The sequence below is a fragment of the Mesoplodon mirus genome (assembly GCF_964341445.2).
Source record: "Mesoplodon mirus genome assembly, chromosome: 19".
NCBI lineage: Eukaryota > Metazoa > Chordata > Mammalia > Artiodactyla > Ziphiidae > Mesoplodon > Mesoplodon mirus.
Genome location: NC_138995.1, coordinates 55,942,895 through 55,961,737, shown reverse-complemented (window position 1 = coordinate 55,961,737; position 18,843 = coordinate 55,942,895). Strand labels below are relative to the sequence as shown.

Sequence of the window (18,843 nt, the reverse complement as noted above, 5' to 3'; positions counted from 1 at the left end):
CACAGCACTCACTCCCCAGGCCAGGGTAGGAGTGAGTTTGTAGAAGTAAATGCCTAGCACGAGTCATGTCCAGAGCAAGTACCTTTTTTTTTTGACCGTGCCGCATGCACTGTGGGATCTTAGTTTCACAACCAGGGATCGAACCTGGGCCCTCGGCAGTGAAAGCGTGGAGTCCTAACCACTGAACCGCCAGGGATTCTGCAAGTGTTTTTTAAAAATTAATTAATTAATTAAGTTTTGGCTGCACTGGGTCTTCGTTGCTGTGGGCGGGCTTTCTCTGGTTGCGGAGAGCGGGGGCTACTCTTCGTTGCAGTGCATGGGCTTCTCATTGCGGTGGCCTCTGTTGCAGAGCGTGGGCTCTAGGCGTGCAGGCCTCAGCAGTTGTGGCACATGGGCTCAGTAGTTGTGGCTCACAGGCTCTAGAGCGCAGGCTCAGTAGTTGTGGCGCATGGGCTTAGTTGCTCTGTGGCACGTGGGATCCTCCCGGACCAGGGCAAGAACCCGCGTCCCCTGCATTGGCAGGCGGAGTCCCAATCACTGCGCCACCAGGGAAGTCCCCGCAAGTGTTTTAATACTAGGTTTACAAAAGGGGAGGAGAGAGGGGCATCCTGCCCCCCATCCCCCATCTGTCTTTCCAAAAAGCTATGAGGCTCTGGCAGTTTCAAAGAATGAGCACTGATTTATATGCTGACTTTTTTTTTTTTAAGGGCCTTTTAGAAGGGCCCTGCCAAGGTTATGAAAGAAAAAATAAACTCCACGCTCCATGGCATGGCAGACTAGGGACAGCCCCTTCCATCCTGAATAAAGAACTGAGGTAGCCAGAAAATGGAGGGTAGGGTGAATGCGGGAAGGGGTCTCTTGGGGTGGAGCCCTCTGCCAGGGCCTGGGCTGGGAGCTCCCTCCGGGGGCCTTCTCCTAAAAGGGCTGGAGGAGGCCTGTGCCTGGGGAGCCTGCAGATCATCACAGCCTGAAGGGTCGTGAATATTTCATAGTAATGAGGATCGCTTTCAGACCGCTCACCCGGTGCTGGGCAGCGTTCTCAGTGCTTTACACATATGACATCTGTGTTCACAAGGATGCTGTGAAGCAGGGTTAGGACGCCCCGTTTTCCAGACGAGGAAACTGAGGCCCCGAGAGGTTAAGTCACTTGCTCTGGGACTGTGCAGCCAGAAAGTGGCAGGGCCAGGGTTCAAAGCCAGGCAGTCAAGCCCCGGAGCCTGTGCTGTGTAACCACCACTCCACGCCGCCTCTGTCACGTGATGCTGAGAAGTAGCCGTCAGGCCACTGACACCACCACCAGGGCAGCTCCCAGCGTGACATCCTGGGCAGATGCCAAGTCCCTGTGAAGGGCTTCACACACCCAGTCTGGCTGTAACTGTCCCCATCTTTCAGGTGGGGAAATGGAGGTTCAGAAAGGGACTTGTTCAATGTCACTCAGCAAGGAAATGACAGAGCAGGGATCTGCCCCCAGCTGCCTGTCTCCTTCACCCAGCAAGGCTTGGGGTGCCTGGCTGGGAAACTGGGACAACAGGAGGTGACAAGGGCCTGGGGCAGGTGAGAGGCAGGTCTGGCCCTTTGGAAAGTTCTCTTGGCTTCATGCTTGGGGCTCAGAAAGATTATTCTGTGATCTCAGCAAGTCCTCGAATCGCTGCTGTGAGGTTGGTACCCTAGGGTCCTCACTGAACAGAGGTGGAGACTGAGGCTCGGCGGAGTTGGCTGCTTGGCCAATGCCACTGTGACGAAGGGGTCCCCTTCCTCATCACTCAGGGCTCTGCTGGCCTGTCCTCGGCAATGACCTCCCTGATCCCCTGATGGCGCCTCACGGCCACATCAAGCAGCCTGAGCACTCCCGCTGAGGAATTCCCACCCGAAATGCAACACCTGGATCCAAGCGTGAGGACACACTGTGCAGCCCGGACTGAGGAAGGTGCTTTCTGCAAGATGACTGGCCTGAACTCATCACTGCCATGCCATGGAAGACAAAGAATGGTGGAGGGACTGTTCCAGATGAAAGGAGACTAGAGACAGGACAACAGAACGCCATGAGGGCGCCTGAGCGGATGTTGGAGCAGAAGACACGGTTGCCAAGGATATTCTCGGGGTGACGGATGCCACCCGAGCATGGGCCGTGGGTTAGAGCCAGGAACACATCAGCGCTGGATTTCGTGAGCGTGAGCGTGATCGTGGATGGGGAAAGGCCGCGTCTCATGACATCCCTGCTGTATGCAGCCTTTAGGGATGAAGGGACATTGTGTCTGCAACTGATTCCCATGTGTTCCATCAGTAACGGTGATGACAGCGGTACCACGAGCTTATATAGACACTCACATGGCACATGTGGCCGCAGGCAACCGGAGCATCTCCTGAAAGGTACACACCTGTCCCCTGTTCTAGGCTGACAACTTCTCTGTTGACTGGCAATGTTTCAGAATAAAAAGTTCAAAGGGAAAAAAAAATCCGCCCCAACACTACAACTCACCCCACGCTTCCCACCCCCTTCCACAGAACTGGTCAGCATCTAGCGTGCTATATATTTTGCTTATTATTTTATTTTCTGCCTGGCTCTGCTGCAAGAATGTCAGTCCATGAGAGCAGGATTTTCTGTTTGTTTGTTTAAGTGCACCCTTCAACGGCTTTCAGTATATTCACCGCGTTGTCGCAACCATCACCAGAATCCGTTTTAGAACATGGGCATCACCCCCAGAAGAAACTCTGTAGCCCAACTCCCCCTCCTCCCTAGTCTTAGGCAACCACTGATCTGCCTTCTGTCTCTGTGGCTTTGCCTATTCTGGACACTTCATAGAGGGGGACCCCACAGCAGGTGGTCTTTTGTGACCAGCTTTTCCCACTTAGCGTGTTTTCAAGGATTGCCTGGGGAGCAGCATGGATGAAGGCAGGGGTTTCTGTCTCTTTTGCTCACCCTGTGTCAGCAAAACTTAAAACAGAGCCTGACCCGTGGACGGGAAGCAATAACTACGTACTGAGTGAATGAGTGAGTGAGTGGGATTTGAACCCAAGCCTGCCGACGGCCACGCCCACACCCTGAACCCCAACACAGCCTGGTCCACTTGGGCTGGCCGTGCGGCTGTGGGGACTTGGGTCCTCCCTGACCCCCGTCATGCCCTGTGACCTCGGCCCCACCCCTCCAGCCCTCTGCAGAGGAGGTGCTTGAGGGCCCGACCGTGAGGGCCAGAGAGACCCTCCCCGGGGGAGTCGCAGCCCCCGTGCCAGCCCCGCCCAGCACCTTGAGGTTGTGGCCGTCGAAGGGCAGGGAGCCGCTGACGAGGGTGTACAGGATGACGCCGAGGCTCCAGATGTCCACCTCCGGCCCGTCGTATTTCTTGCCCTGGAACAGCTCCGGGGCGGCGTACGGGGGGCTCCCGCAGAACGTGTCCAGCTTCGAGCCCAGCGTGAACTCGTTGCTGAAGCCGAAGTCGGCGATCTTGATGTTGGCCTCGGCGTCCAGCAAGAGGTTCTCGGCCTGCGAGGCAAGGAGAGGGCAGAGGGTGGACGTGTGCGGCGCCAGAGCCAGCGGGCCTGGTCTGACTGTGGCCCTGCCCCTTATTCCCTGTGTGACCTTGGGCAGTGACCTCTCTGGGCCTAGTTTCCTCATCCACAAGATGGGGATAAACACAGTCCCCACCTCACAGGGACGTTTGAGAATTAAGTGAATTATTCCGTGACAAGTCCTCGAACCATATTTCATGCCGAGTAAGCGCTATATAACATTAGCTCTATTATCCAGTGTGGCCTGCAGAGCCGGAAGTCCTCAGGCAACCTCCTGCCCTTTGGAGAGCCTCAGTTCACCCACCAGAAAAAAAATGAGGACGGATCACTCAAGACTTACAAAAATGAAAACAATCATTTTATATAATATTTATTGTGCACCTACTATGCGCCAGGCTTTTAGACTATCATTTTTAAGAGTGGCTACATACAGTGGGGTTAAAATACAGATTCCGGAAGACTCCTAGCTTCAAATCCCAGCTCCACCACTCACTCACTGTGTGACTCTGGGTGGATTACCGGCTCTCTCTGTGCCTCAGTTTCTGATGTGTAAACCGAAGGGTCATTATAGCACCTGCCTCATGGGCAGATGCAGGGTTAAGTGGAAAGTGCTTACCACAGCACATGGGACAGAGTCAGCACTCAAGAAATACTTTGTACTGTTATAAGGTTTTGTCTATTTTTGGTGGCACGTGTTTGTTATTTGCCATTTCGTGGGGGAGGGAACTGAGGCTCAGGGAGGCCACCTCATGCCCGCAGCACAGAAGTGGCAGAGTTGGAATCCAAAAGAGGCCTGCCATCTCCACAGCCCGCACGTGGAAGGAGCCTCCGGCATCCCGCCTCTTCCAGCTTGTTGACTACAAATTGATGCGTGAACCCACCCTTCAGACTTGCTGCCCGAGCCTCGCCCCTCCCAACCACCGCGCTTCCCTAGCCCAGCATCTCGGGCTTCCTCCCGGTCTCCCTACTTCCTGGTGTATTTCAGTACCAGCCTTCCCCACCTCTGGCCCAACGAAGGGATAGAACCCACACAGACACACACTCCAGAGGGATCCTCCCCAAACCTCCATCTACTGGCATCTCTGTCTTGCTCAGTGGTGACACTCCCCCTCGTGGCATTTGAGGCTCCGCAGTTCAGCCCCAACCTCACTTCTGGGTTGGTCCCCGTGGTTGGTCCACCTGGAGACTATATCCCCAAATCCCCTTTCAGCCACTTCCAGGACCTTCCACCAGGGAGCGTGCCTCCTCCAGGTTGTTCACCATGGATTCCACCCCCCACCCCCACCCCGCAGAAGCCTCCAAGGTGCCTCCTCAGGGGGTTGTGTGGGGACATCGGGGCAGTACAGAGAGAGGGAGTGCTTCAAAACGTCTACAGCAATTTGACAGTGGAATTTTATGTTTTTTAAATCTATTAATAATCATCTTAAAAATCGGGCTTGTATTTTGCACATCTTTTACTTTTCCTTTCATTTTTATTATACTTTACCGAAGTACCTGTCCACAGTGGATTGGGCATTGAAAATACTCAAACAAACCTGGTCCTTTGCTACAGAAACCTTGAGAAGCACTTCCTTAAGTACTTAGACCAGGGCCTGGGACACAGTAGTTGCTCAAGAAATCACGGTGAAGACAACAGACAGCTTGATTCGCACCAGACAAACGTTTCTCTCGCTGGTCTAGGACGGGAAGTCCTGAGACAGGAGGTTCTCTCTGGGTGGGGCTGTGGAGCAGGGGCCCTGGGACAAGGAGTTGCCCCTGCTCAGCTCGACCAGGCAATGGGGGTAGGGCGGGGCGGGGGGAGGCCCTGCTGAGTCCCTTCCCCGAGGGGCACTAGCCCTCCCAAAGGTCCTTCTCAAGTTCAATGATGCCTGTGATTCTAAGACCCTGGAAGCTGTGTGACTCTGGGGCTCTAAGATCTCAATTCTTGAAGTTTCCTGAATATTCTGAAGTCTCCCGGAGGCTCTGGGAGTGACTAAGTCTTTATTGCATTCCGGTGACCTTGTCCGGGACCGCGTGTAATAAATAGTCTGAGGCTGTTCCGGGGACACTTTGTTTCTTTTCCCTTTGTTCCCTCCTCCTGTCCCCATCCCCCACCTGCTCCCCCATCAGCTGGTCTTGTTTTTGCCACAAAAGCTTGGGAAAAAGTCAAGGGGCTCTGGATGCTGAGGGAGGAGCACGAAGACAAAAGGAAGGAGAACATGGTGGAGGGTGCAGGGCACCCCAGGGGATGGGGGGTGCTGGGGACAAGCAGGGGTCTGTGGGCTGAGCTGGGAGGCTCACCTTCAGGTCCCTGTGGACAATGTTCTTCTGATGACAGTAATGCACGGCCGATACGATCTGGAGGCGAGGGGGGTCAGTCACTGACGGCTCCCAAGCCCCTCGGCCTCCCTCCGAGACCCGTGAACCCGCCCCTCAACTGAGCTCTGGGCTCCAGGCCCCCCAAGCACAGGTTCTGATGCTGGTGCCATTCCCCACCCCCAATTCGGCCGCAGCAGGAAATGATGTGGGACCTGCGCAGACACACACCTCCACCCGGACACCCGGACATCCTCGTACCCAGACATCGGGACACCCTCCCAGCACGGACACCGGCACCAAGACAACAGGACTGGCCCCTCCTGACTTTCACATCAAGAAACACGCATGAGAACATCCACAGCTATAGACAGACACGTGGCCCAACATTCCAGGGCTTAGCCCCGCGCACCCAGTACAGCTGCGTCCAGCAGCTGGACAGTCCCGGACCAACACCCTTGCTCAGATCTCTTCACCCACCAAACCCTCACACCTGAAGGCCCTCTCACCCATCTGGGCACCCTCCCTGCCACACACTTGGACATTCACACACCTTCTTATCCACCTGGACATCCTTGCACCATATACTCTCTTGCTCATCAACCTATGTGCCCACACCTGGGCATCCTCCCTGCCACACATCTGAAACAACAAGCACCTTGTTACATCTGAAACATCTGTAACACATCTGAACATCTGTAACACATCTGAAACACATCTGCCACACATCTGAAACAACAAGCACCTTACCCACACACCTGGGCACCCACATCTGCGTGCCCTCTTACCCACAAACTTAAGATACCCACACTTGGGCCCCCCTCACCCATACACCCCAGCTGCCATATGCACTTTTACCCACACAGCTACACACCTATATACCTGGGCACCCACACTCCTACACTCACACACCTCAGCAGCCTGGCACCTGTGTGCCCTCTCAGGCACACTCTTATATACGGGGCACACCTTCATACCCACATATCTGACACTGGCACACCTGGGCACTCTCATGCCTGACCCTCTTGCCCACCCACCTGGGTACCTGCATTCCCTCCATCTAGGTATCCTCACACCTGGGCATCTGCATGCCCACAGCCACCCAGCTCTCCACCCTCACCCCCACCCTGCCGTAAGCCACGCCCCCAGGTCCTTGGACAGCCCAGACCCACACCCAGCAATCAGACCCTCGTGCCCAGGGACTGGGGCTCCCCTCCCAGCCCCACCCGCAGCTGTGACCCCAACCTGTCGGAACTTGGCTCGAGCTTCCTTCTCCTTCATGCGGCCGTGTGACACGAGGTAGTCAAACACTTCTCCTGCAGGGCAGAGGCCGAGCGGGGTCAGGGCAGGGCACGGGGGCGCAGAGAGAAGGGCGGGGAGGGGAGGAGCCTCACCAGCACTTGCATATTCCATCACCAGGTACAGCGTCTTCTCTGTCTCGATCACCTCGAAGAGCTTCACTGCAATGGCCAGGGGATGGGGGCGGGGAGTTACAAGAGAAGAGACCCCTCACCCTCCACCAGCACTTGGTAACCGCGCATGTGCTGACCCTAACACCCCTGACTCAAGAACACTCGATGGCTCCCTGCCGACGGCAAGCTTTTCCAAACTCCCTGGCCCCACTTCACCACCTTCCCACTTTCTCACAAGAATGTCAGCTCTGTGAGGCCAGGGGTTTGTACCTGTTTTCTTTACCGCTGTGCCCCAGAGTCTGGCACACAAGCAGCCCACTCAATAAGTATTCACCGAGTATATATAAACAAATGGATGAATAAAGGCTACGGCCACATTCAGGCCAGGCTAAATCCTGCTTCTTTTGTAAAGACCCCACTCTCTCCACACTGCCTAATGATAATGACAATGACAATGGATGCTGCTGATGACAATAATCAGACCAGCTCCCACAGCTTAGCTCCGAACTAAGTGTTCTGCATGCATGACCTTACCCAAGCCTCGCAATGACCTTGAAGTAAGCCCTCTTATCACCACCCCAGCCCCCGCTCCAGAGGAGGAAACTGAGGCTCAGAGAGGTTGAGTGACTCACCCAAGGTCACACAGCCAGGGAGCAGGGATACTGCTACGAAAAAACAGGTCTTTCTAATTACTGTAACGGCCAGTTCTCTCCTCCCCCGACTCTCTTTTCCCAAGTGCCCTGGTTGGTATCCACCGAGCCCACTCCCTTCCCCTCCTCACCGATGTTGGGGTGGTTTAGGCCCTTCATGATACGGACTTCTCGGAACAGCTGGAAGAAAGGAAGAAAGAGAAAGATGAGGGTGGGCCGTTTCGAGGACCCTCTTCCCAACCGTGCCCCTGCCCTGCTCCCTCTCCCTGGGCCTCACCTTCTGCAGGCTGCTGGGGTTCAGCTGGGTTTTATCGATGATCTTGATGGCGACCTAGAGACGGAAGAAAGGGGGGAAAGGTCCAGGTACCACAGGCCCTCGAGCTGGGAAAGGTTCCCCCAACCCAGATCACCCTAGGATATCCTTCCTTTGTCCCTTTTCAGAGAAAGCTCTCAACCTGGGCCATTCTTAGTGGATGTGGGCTCTGAGCCTCATGACCTTTGCACATGCTGTTCTTACCATGTCCAGTGCTACCCTTACTTCTGCAGGGAAATATATCCCCTATACCACCATGGGGCCTGGGTGGGGCGGTGGGGCAGCTCCAAGGGTCTGTGTGAGTGAGTGTGAGGGTGACTGAGACCTTGAGGGGGCCCCTCTGGGAGGGCATCTCAGACCATTCACCTATCAACATCTTTGTTTTGAAGGCACAAACTGTGGAACAAGAAATAATAACCAGACCTCACATCTACTGAGCAGTCACCCGGGCCAGGCCCTGGTCTATGCGCTTTACAAATGAGAACTCTCTTAATCCTCACAACAGCCCTATGAGATTATCCTCATTTTACAAATGGGGAAACCGAGGCACAGAGCTGTTCAGTCACTTGGCCAAGGTTACTTGGCTGGTAAGTTTGTGGGCTTGGATTTGAACTTATGCAGTCTGACAGTCAACCTCTTTTTGTTTTGTTTTTTTTTTTGCAGTACGCGGGCCTCTCACCACTGCGGCCTCTCCCATTGCGGAAGCTCCGGACGCGCAGGCTCAGTGGCCATGGCTCATGGGCCCAGCTGCTCCGCGGCATGTGGGATCTTCCCGGACCGGGGCACGAACCTGTGTCCCCTGCATCGGCAGGCAGACTCTCAACCACTGCGCCACCAGGGAAGTCCCCAGTCAACCTCTTAAACACTTAAAATCTGTAGATAGCTCTGAAAGAGCTTTGAGGTAGTCATCATGGGGGAAAAATCAGAACGTTACTGAATCCTCTTTGTACTTATCCTGAAGTTAAGTTTTTATTTTGAATTTCAAACTGGGGTACAGCACTACAAAAGCCGTAATCCAGCTTAGGTCTTTAGTTTTCCCAAAGGGTTTTGGGGTCACCCCCCCAATCACCCCAGATCCACTGGATTACAGAACTCTTCCCTCAGGAGGCTCTGTTCTTTTAGAAAACCCTGGAATCACGTTCAAGACCACAGGAGAGGAACAATGTGCTCTTTGTGGGGGAAGAGGGTCCCTTAGCTTTCTTCATATTTTCACAAATGAGTTTTTAATCTTGTCAAGCACTTTTTATGCCAGTATTGAGATGATCATATGGTTTCTGCCCTTGAATCTGTGAATGTGGCGAAGTACATGAATAAATTGTCAATTTGAAAAGAACTGTGCATTCCTCGGATAAACCCAGCTTTGTCACCACACAGCTTTCTTTAATTGATCTGTCAGGTTCTTTTTGCTAATATTTTGTTTAAGATTTTTGGACCTACATTCACATGTAAGACGGGCCCACAATTTTATGCCTTATCTGGCTTTGTTGTCACCAAAGAGCACATAAAATGTGTCTGGCAGTGGAACCTCTTTCTTTAGTCTCTGGAGATATTAGCATAAAAATGAAATGTTTGGTACAATTTGCCCATAAAACCACTGGGGCCTGGTGACTTTTGTATGTGTGGCACAGACAGCGTGAGGGCAGGATGAATTGCTCCAGTTACTTTCTCTAAAATTGAAAGAGGTGCAGAGGGGTCATAAACCCACCCACCATCTTTTTTTCCCCCATTAAGTGTGAGTTAGATGCGTCCTCTCCCTTTCTGCAATAATGTTGCCATACTCAGTACCTATACCCATCCTGGAAGGCCAAGTGGGGAGAGTGAGACTGTGGAGACATGAATAAATCTCTTGTGTTCTCAACGAAGATCACTGGAAGATTTGGTGGGACTGAAGCCCACCATTAAAACAGGGAGGTGGGGCTTCCCTGGTGGCGCAGTGGTTGAGGGTCCGCCTGCCAATGCAGGGGACACGGGTTCGTGCCCCGGTCCGGGAGGATCCCACATGCCGCGGAGTGGCTGGGCCCGTGAGCCATGTCCACTGAGCCTGCGTGTCCGGAGCTGCCGCAGCGGTGAGAGGCCCGCGTACCGCAAAACAAAACAAAACAAAACAAAACAGGGAGGTGGCCTAGGTTTAGATACAAAAACCATATGAATTCTTAGAAACACTACACATGGCTTGCCTGTGATCTGAGACAGCCCAACAATTTCAGGGATGCCTGAAATTGGCTCTCTTTTCCTACTTGAGTTGTTCTGGCAAAATGTGAGATGTTCTATTGTGAGAGTGAGACTTACATGTGGTCACAAAGCAAAGTGAGGGCCAAGCCCGACCTCTCCCTACCTCCCACCACGTGCCAGGGCTGCACGATTCTGCCCCGAGCCCCGCCCTCTCCCCTCACTCACCTCCCGGCCCGTAAGGATGTGGCGGGCCAGCTTGACTTTGGCAAAGTTGCCCTTCCCGATGGTCCTCAGCAGGCGGTAGTTGCCTACATGGGGCTGCTCTTCGGGACAGGAGGCGATGGAATTCCGGCAGCGGGCACCCAGGGAGCGGCTGGACCAGGACGGTCCCTTGTCCGAGGAACGGCCAATGCCCAGGGTGCCATGCTGGGCGGGGGAGACGGAGCATGAGAGGTGAGCAGCGCCCATCCAATCCACCTGTGTGCTGGGGCGGTTAACTCCAGCCATGGCCCCTGGTCCCCTCGTGGCGCTTTTCAAACCCACGCCAGAGAGAAGGCTTTGGGTCCCCCATCTTTCTCTGCGAAAAGACACCTCCGAGAACAAAGATGCTGGGGCTCCCCCAACTCTGCAGCACCTGGGACCCCAGATATCAGGTCTCTTCTTCACCCCTCCCTGCAATCAGTCTACCCTCCCCCCAACTTCCTTTTCTAATTACTAGAACCTTCATCGGCTCCAAGATATCGTGTTCTAATGCTGCGGCCCTCAACCCCCATCAACGCCGACTCAGCCTGGACTCCACCCTCTACCCCAACCCTCACTGCTTCCAACATTCCACCCGATCCATCAGTGTCCCCATCCAGCCCCCCAATTCTATGGCAAGCACATATTTCAACACCTGACTTCCAGTTTACTGCCTACAATGCTTTCTTCTGATCCTTACTGCCCCAAATTCTACTCCAAACACTCTAACCAACCGTCTTTCATTTCGCCCTGACACTGTAGCCCCACATTGTCAACCTTCCTTCTGTGGGAAACTTTGTTGCATCCTCGCTGGGGTGGGCATGGGGCGGCACCGCCCTGTGAATCCATCGGCGCCCTCACCCGCTGACTCCCACGCTACACCACGCTCTGTCCCCGACGTTGTGTTCCTGCCATCCTGTCCCTCCTGGGCCTCTCTCCCCCGCAGGTCACCTGCCTGCTCCGGGCTATCCTGTCCTGATTGTGAGCCCCAGGGACTGTGCCTCCCTTTTAGCGCTGGGGCCCAAGGTGTGGGTGACAGAGGCCCCAGCCAAGACGGCTCTGCTCAGACCCTGGGCTGTCCCTGCGCCCTTCCCAAGGCTGGAAGTGGGACACAGGAGGACACAGGGAGCTGAGGAAGACAGAAGGCCAGGTAGGCAACGAAGAGGAGGACCCGGGCTGCTCCTTGCAGGGATCTGCCGGGCCACTTAACAGTGATGAGGATCACCATTTAATGAGCACTGGCCATTAAGGCACCATCATTCCCATTTTATAGGTAGGGAAACTGAGGCTCAGAGATGGGACCTGAACCCAGACAGTTTACCCCAGAGTTGATGTCTTCACCGCTGCTGTGCCACACTGTCTCACACTCCTGTCATTTTTATTAAGTAAGCTTTACTATTGGCCAAATCCTGGGCATTAAAGCACCTCATCTGCATTTAATTCCTACAGTAGCCCAATGAGGGTGGCACCTGTATCCCCATATTCCAGAGGTGAAACTGAGGCTTGCAGCGAGACGGTGCCTTGTCAAGGTCACACAGTTCATTCATAAGAAGCAGAAAGGTAATGCTCCCCACAAGGGGCAGAAAGACAGCCGCCACTGCTGGAGCCCTAACCACATGCCTGCTGCCTACTGTGCCCTCACCTGACTTCCAAGGTGGGTCCGATTGTGATCCGCACTCTCCACATGGGGACCCTAAGGCTGAGGGCAGGGTAAGTACCTTGCCCAAGGTCACAGGGCAGATGGAGCAGAGTGCCTAGGATTCGAACCCGGGTCTGCTGACTCCTGAGCCCCCAGCTCTTTCCCACATCCCCCACCGGGCTGCTCACAACCCCAGGCCTCCTTCCCGGGGAGGGCAGGAAGGGAGTTGGAGATCCTGGCAGATAAGACCTCTGATTCTCACCCAGATAAGGGCTTGGAGAAGAATCCCCAGCAGGTGGTACAAGGGGAGCCAACTGGGGCTGGGGTGGCACCCCACTGAAGGCAGCGTGGCCGAGGGACCCCTGCAAGGGGCAGCTGGGGCAGTGGGTGACAAGGCCCTCAGGGGCCGGGGGCGGGAGCTAAAATTGGCCGGCACCACCAGCTGGCCTGGCTCCCTCCCGCCGGCTGGTGCCCCAACCCTGGGTCTGTTGCTAGGGAACCTCCAGAGAGGCTGGGTGGTGGGGGGCCTGGAACTTGGGGTGGGGGAGCATGACCCCACATGGCTGTCATCATGGTAACCAGGTGGCAGAGGAGGGGGCTATGACCTCAGATTCCAGACGGAGACAGGTGACCCTCTGCCAGGACTGACAAGCAGGTCTTACAGACTGGAGCTGGGAGGAGAGGGGAGAATTAGCCCTCCCGAAGTCCCCATGATGCACAAATCTGAACAATAAGGGGAGGAGGAAGTGCTCGTACAAGCCCTGTTTTCCGGATGAGGAAACTGAGGCTCAGAGAGGGGAGGTAACCTGCCTGAGGTCACACAGCTAGGGAGGGACAGAAACTAGAGTTGAACTTACGCTTCTCTGAAGAATCAAAGTCATAACAACAATAATAAAAATAGCAGCTCCAATAGGCCTGGCCCCGTGCATCTTGCTCCCATAATCTCTTTGGCTCCTTATAACGTCCCTAACAGGGAGGTGCTACCATCAACCCCATTTAGAGGTGAAGAAACTGAGGCTCTGAGCAGGGAGTGGGTCTGCAAGCTCACGTAACAACTAATGACAGCCCTGGGTTGAGGATCCATGACCGTCTGACTCATATCCACAGTCACAATAGCAGCGAACATGTGTGGAGTGCATCCTATGTGTCAGGCTTTGCCCCTATCATCTCGACTAACCCTCTGAGGGACTCAAGCCATCACCCCATCTTGCAGGGCAGGAAACAGGCTCAGAAGGCGAGAGCCGGTTGCCTGAGGCCACAGTGCAAAGTGGCTGGCGGAAGCAGCACTGGAACCCAGGCCTGTGGGCTCCCTGTCACTTTCTGGAGAGACTGGCGTGGGGTGGGGGAGAGGTGGGTTTCTCATCGAAGACTCCAAATCAGAGTCTGGCCCACAGGATGATGGGTCGTGATGGCAGTGGTGGTGGTGATGGGGGATCTCTACGAGGCAGGGTCCTACAAGATGAAAGGACAGAGACAAATCTCTCTGGTGGGGATCTGGGGTGAGGGGGGCTGAGGATTGGCAGGGACCTGGCAGAAGGCCTGGAAAGGGACGAAGACTCCAGCTGGGGAGGAGTCTGGCATTGGTTGGTGGGAGGGTCTTTTGAAGCAGTGAGAATAACCAGAAATCAGGGAAATGGGGGGGGGGGTCCTCTCTGGGATTGTTCCTGGCTGTGGTGTAGGGACAGGGCGGTCTGGGAATAGTGGGAAGGGCCCAAGCCATGGGACAATGGAAGTGAGGAGCCAAGGATACCTGAGCCAGGGGCCTGGGTCTTGAGGAAACTCCTAGAAGTCAAAGAAAGGGGTTTCTAGGAGCACTCCTTGGAACCAGAGAAAAGTCCAGGGGCCTGAAATCCTGAGGAAGGGGCTTCCCGGGCAAGGGGCAGATCCAAGGAATAAAGGCTGAGCCTTGTGGGGGTCGAGAGGCCTAGGAACTTGGGGAGAAAGCTCCCAGCGGACAGACCCCAAGAGAAGAGGGCTTAGAGCCAGGGCAAGACCAGAGGCTTCAAATCCAGGAGTTTTCTGGAAGAAGGATCTGGGGCCAGGCCTTGTGAGCTGGGGAAGGACTGTGAGGCTGAGGAGGGGGTTCCCCTGGGAGGCCAGACCCCTGGCAAGGAAGGGGGAGGCCCTGGGCAGCGGAAGGGACGGGGGCCTGGAGATCTAAGGGATGAGGTAGTATCCTGTGAGGAGGGGCCTGGCCTAGGAGCAGGGTCAAGGGGTTGGGGGCTTGGAGAGGGGGCTTGCCTGAAGTGGAGAAGTTGATACAGGGAGGATGAGGCCTGGAGGCAGACTGGTTCAGGGCCTAGAAATCCGAGACTGAGCTGGGGGCCTGGAAGTTGGAGGCCAAGGCTTCCTGGGAGAGGAAGAGACCAGAGAGGGTCTGGGGGGGTCTGGGGGGACTGGAGATGCTGGGAATCCAGGGACAGGGCTGCTTGGAAGATGGGGACCAGGCCTGGAAGTGGAGAGACCTTGAACAAGGTAGAAAGGACCCTCGGCCCAGGAAAGGTGGAACCGGCTTCCTGTGAGGGGGTGCCCACGGGAGCCGGGAGGATCCCGGAGGGCCAGAAAGCTGGGAATGAGAGGACGGGGGATCCTGGGGAGCCCGGCACCCAGATCCAGACAGGGAAGGCCAGAGGCAGAGGCAGGACTGGGCCAGGCCTTCCTGGGAGAGGGCCGGGGCTGGGCCTTAGGGTCAAGAGCCCGGCAAATCCGGGAGGGGGTCAGTTGTCGGATGCGGGAGGCCTGGAGGAGAAGGGGTTTAAGAACCCGCTGGAGAACGGAGGGGCTCCTGCAAGGCAGGGGAGGGGGCTTCCTGGAGGGAAGAGACCCGAGCGGAAGCGGTCTGCAGAGGGACAAGACAGGGGTCCCGCGAGAGGGGCGCCCCCAGGGGTCGGGCTGGGCTGAGGAGTGGGGGAGGGTCGAGAGGCCTGGAAGTCCGGGCGGGGGTCGGTGGGTGGCGAGCCAGGCCGGGCCGGGGAAATAAGGGTAGGGGCTCGCGCGGCGAGGGACACAGCAGGGCGAGGGGTCCGGCGGCCGGACCCAGCCGGGGCTCCCCAAGGGGCCGGGCCCCACTCACCGTGTCCGAGTTCCGATCGTTGCCCGGGGCCAGAGCCGTCCGCGAAGACATTTTCTCCGGGTCTCGGGGGACTGGGCGGCCGGGTCGGTGGGGGGGGTGGGGGTCCCGGGGTCCCCTCTCTTCCCCTCCCCCCCCGCCGGCCTGGGGACGCGAGCTCAAAAGCTGGGCGCCGTGGACACCCGGGTTCGCGCCGTGGGAGAGGGGGCAGGGTGGGGCAGGGAAGGGGATGCCGAGGGTCCTAGTGGCCCCGCACAGCGGGGGCCCGGGGCGCCATGGGGGCGGCGGGCAGGCGGGCGGGCGGGGGCCGGGGAGGGGGCGCAGAGCCGGCCCGGGCGGCGGCGGAGGGAGGCGGTGGAGGGGCCGGGGAGGAAGGGACGTCAGGGGGAGGGGCGGGCGGGGCGGGGCCACCAAAACCCCGCCCCCTGCCGCCGGCACTTAAAGGCGCAGGCCGGGGCCGGCCGGGGGCTCTAGGGGGCAGAGGCAGGTCTGGGCGCGTTGAGGGGAAGCGTGTTCTCACCAGAGAGTAGAGACTCACCGGAAGAGAAGAAAGAGAAACGCCAAGGCACAGCGCCAGCGACGCAGAGAAAGATACTGAGAGACGCAGAGATAGAGAAGCTCAAAAAGAGAGAGACAAAGAGACACAGAGATAGACAGAGGTGGGGAGAAACACAGAGACACAAAGAGATGAAAAGACAGCCAAAGGACGGAGAGACCAAAAGACAAAGAAAGGCAGAAAGAGGGAGAAACGTAGGGAAAGAGAGACACATACAAAGAGACAGAGTGAGAGATACAGAGACACAGAGAGCGACAGGGACTGACAGACCCACGCACGGAGACAGAGGGAGAGACAGAGATGCAGAGACCCGTGAAGAGAATGGAGACAGGACTGACAGAGAAGCCCTCAGAGGCAAGAACCACGCAGGCAGCGCTATCCACATTCTCCCTCCCAGCCCCCCTCTCCCCAGTCCAGGAAGCTCTGGGGACCGAGGGCTAAGGATGCTGGGGGGATGGTTATGGGCGGAGCCACTGAGGAAGGGTGACCTACCTCTCTAGCAATGCTGCCTCCCACCTCCCAGAAAACTCCAGACCCCAAGGTTGTAGGTTGCAGTCTCCTCTCTTCTGCACCCCAGCTGGGGTCCCAGGACTCACACTGTCCAGCTCTGTGACTCAGGGCAGGCACTTGCTCTTTCTGGGCCTCAGTTTCACAGTCTATAAAGTGAGGGGGAGGATCTGCATGTTGCTTTCGTAGCGGGGCTGAAGTAGGTGCAGAGGAACTCAGTGCAGGTATTCTCCTGATGGGCAAACTGAGACCAGAGCGGTCAAGGGCGTTGCTGACATCACACAGTGCCCTGGGAACTACGCATTCCCTCCAGATCAGGGTGGGATGAAAGAAAAGAGGGGCATTGTCCTGGCCTGGGAATCACACAGCCGTTGCATGGGACCTATGCCCTGCCCCTGTCTATTTGAACATCTTCCTGAGCCTCAGTTTCCCTTTCTAAAAAATGGGTGTGACAATAACAGCAGTGTGCTGGAGCCAGCTCAAGCAAGCTGGTTTTTGAAGTCTCAGAGATTTTGGAACTGGTTTTTAAACAGCCATTATTAAAAATTAAATTATGCACACATACAATTAAATAAATTATATTTAAAACAACGATAATAAATATTCATCACATCCTCATTATTTTACATTTTACTCCTATGCGTGATCCTGAGGTTATTTACATCTATTGTATTCACATAGTGAAACTGCTACTTAAGGGGTGACTGCACATCTCTTCCTCCCGAAACGCTTTCAGTGATGTCATCCTGGTAGCATGAAATTAGCCATGGTGGAATATTTACACCATGGAAATTGGCAAGTGCTACAAAGCAAGGCTTTCCACCCTCATTCCCCAGAGAGCTGGTTGTTACACATTTACCAGTATATCACTGGTTGATACTATCAGCTACATCGACTCACAGAGGCTTCCTCTGTCCAGGCTCTGAGCACTTTATCCTTTCGGCCACACTATGAGTTTGGACCATCCTTATCACCCCCCACTTACAGAGGAAAAACAGCATGCTGAAGGTCACACAGCTGGTGAGCAGCAGGGCTGAGATTTAAACACAAGTTTCGCCAAACTCCAGAACTTGGGCTCTTAACCACTACGGTCCCCTATCCCTGGATGGTAATAGCAGCAAAGTCTGTCTGCAACAAATTAATGAGACTATGTAAGTAAAGTGCTTCACGTGGGAACAGACTAGAATTTCTTAAATGGGTGATATTATTGTTCAGCAAATGGAGCCTGAGGAGTCTCAGGGAAGGTGGGAGGCAGAGACGGAGGAGTGCAGGATGTTGTTCTAGAAGCTCTGGGATCTCAAGGGTTCTGCGGGATGAGGGGTGGGGTCTTGGGGATGGGGGCTGAATCAGCCCAATCCCATCCCAGCTCTAGCGCTGAGAGCTGCAGTTCTCCGATATACCACACGGGGGCAGAAGATCACCTTCCTATATACGTTTGCCCACCACACTGCGGGGTGCACACCGGCTCCCCAGTTCCCAGTATTATCCCCACCCTATTTCCCAGATAGGGAGACTGAGGCTTAAAGAGGGGAGGCTATGACATGGATGAGCCTTAAAAAATTGTGCTTAGCAAAAGAAGCATACAAAAGACCACTTATTGTATGATTCCGTTTATATGAAATATCCAGAATAGGGAAATCCTTAGTGACAGAAAGTAGATTCAGGGTTGCCAAGGGCTGCGGGAGAGAGAGGAGTGGGGAACGACTGCTAACGGGTTACAAGGATTTCTTTCTGGTGACAATGTTCTGGAATTAGATACTGGTGATGGTTGTCACAACCTTGTGAATGTACTAAAAACCATTGACTTACGCACTTTAACAGGGTGAATTCTATGGCATGTGAATTCTATCTCAATAAAAAAATTAAGTTAAAAAAAAAGAGGGAGAGATCCAACAGTGGCCACGGCCCATAACAGGCCACTTTGGTTCCAGCTCGGGCTGCCTTCTGATTACCACAGGTCCACACTGATTTGGGGAGGACATAAACTGTTTCTCCCCCTCCCCTCTAGGCCAGCAAACCAGCCCCTTTCCCAGGGCCCATTGTCTGGCAAATCCAATCCTTGAACTGAAGCCTTCAGACCTTGGAATCTTAACCCCTGGTCCACTTATCCCAACCTAATGTCTACAGAGCCCTCGCTGGGGCTGGGGGAAAGCAGTGATCCCTGAGCCCAGCCCCTGACCCCAATGTCAACCCTACCTCATCCCAACCCCAGTTTTGCTGAGGCAAGTGATCATGCTCTCAGGCCAAACACCTGGGATGCTATGCCTGAGCCCCCAAAGGGCCACCTAAACCTAAAACCCAGCCTTAAAAGTCACCCTAATCCTGCATCTCACCCCATCCAACCCCCAAGCCATTCCCAGTCCCAACAGACCTGCCATCTCTATCCCCAACTTCCAATCCTTAGCTCTGATCTATCCCCATTGGTGCAATCAGTTCACAGATCTTTACTGAGCACCTACTATGTGCCAGGCACGCATCTAGG

The 18,843-nt window shown here is 55.3% G+C and overlaps 1 protein-coding gene across 3 annotated transcripts in view; it reads right to left on the bottom strand.

The window, feature by feature from the left end:
- The window catches only part of MARK4 (microtubule affinity regulating kinase 4), a 30,635-nt gene extending 14,987 nt beyond the window's left edge, over positions 1 to 15,648 (bottom strand). The window contains exons 1-8 of one of the 3 annotated variants that reach the window (XM_082606263.1): positions 15,302 to 15,648; positions 10,575 to 10,775; positions 8,142 to 8,195; positions 7,996 to 8,044; positions 7,197 to 7,262; positions 7,048 to 7,118; positions 5,788 to 5,844; positions 3,245 to 3,481 (exon numbers count right to left, since the gene is read on the bottom strand). In XM_082606263.1, the coding sequence (XP_082462389.1) occupies positions 3,245 to 3,481; positions 5,788 to 5,844; positions 7,048 to 7,118; positions 7,197 to 7,262; positions 7,996 to 8,044; positions 8,142 to 8,195; positions 10,575 to 10,775; positions 15,302 to 15,352 (786 nt within the window). In that variant the 5' untranslated portion in view covers positions 15,353 to 15,648. The remainder of the gene's footprint in view (positions 1 to 3,244; positions 3,482 to 5,787; positions 5,845 to 7,047; positions 7,119 to 7,196; positions 7,263 to 7,995; positions 8,045 to 8,141; positions 8,196 to 10,574; positions 10,776 to 15,301) is intronic. The other 2 variants (XM_082606261.1, XM_082606262.1) reach the window with 2 other exon arrangements.
- Positions 15,649 to 18,843: the final 3,195 nt, after the last annotated feature.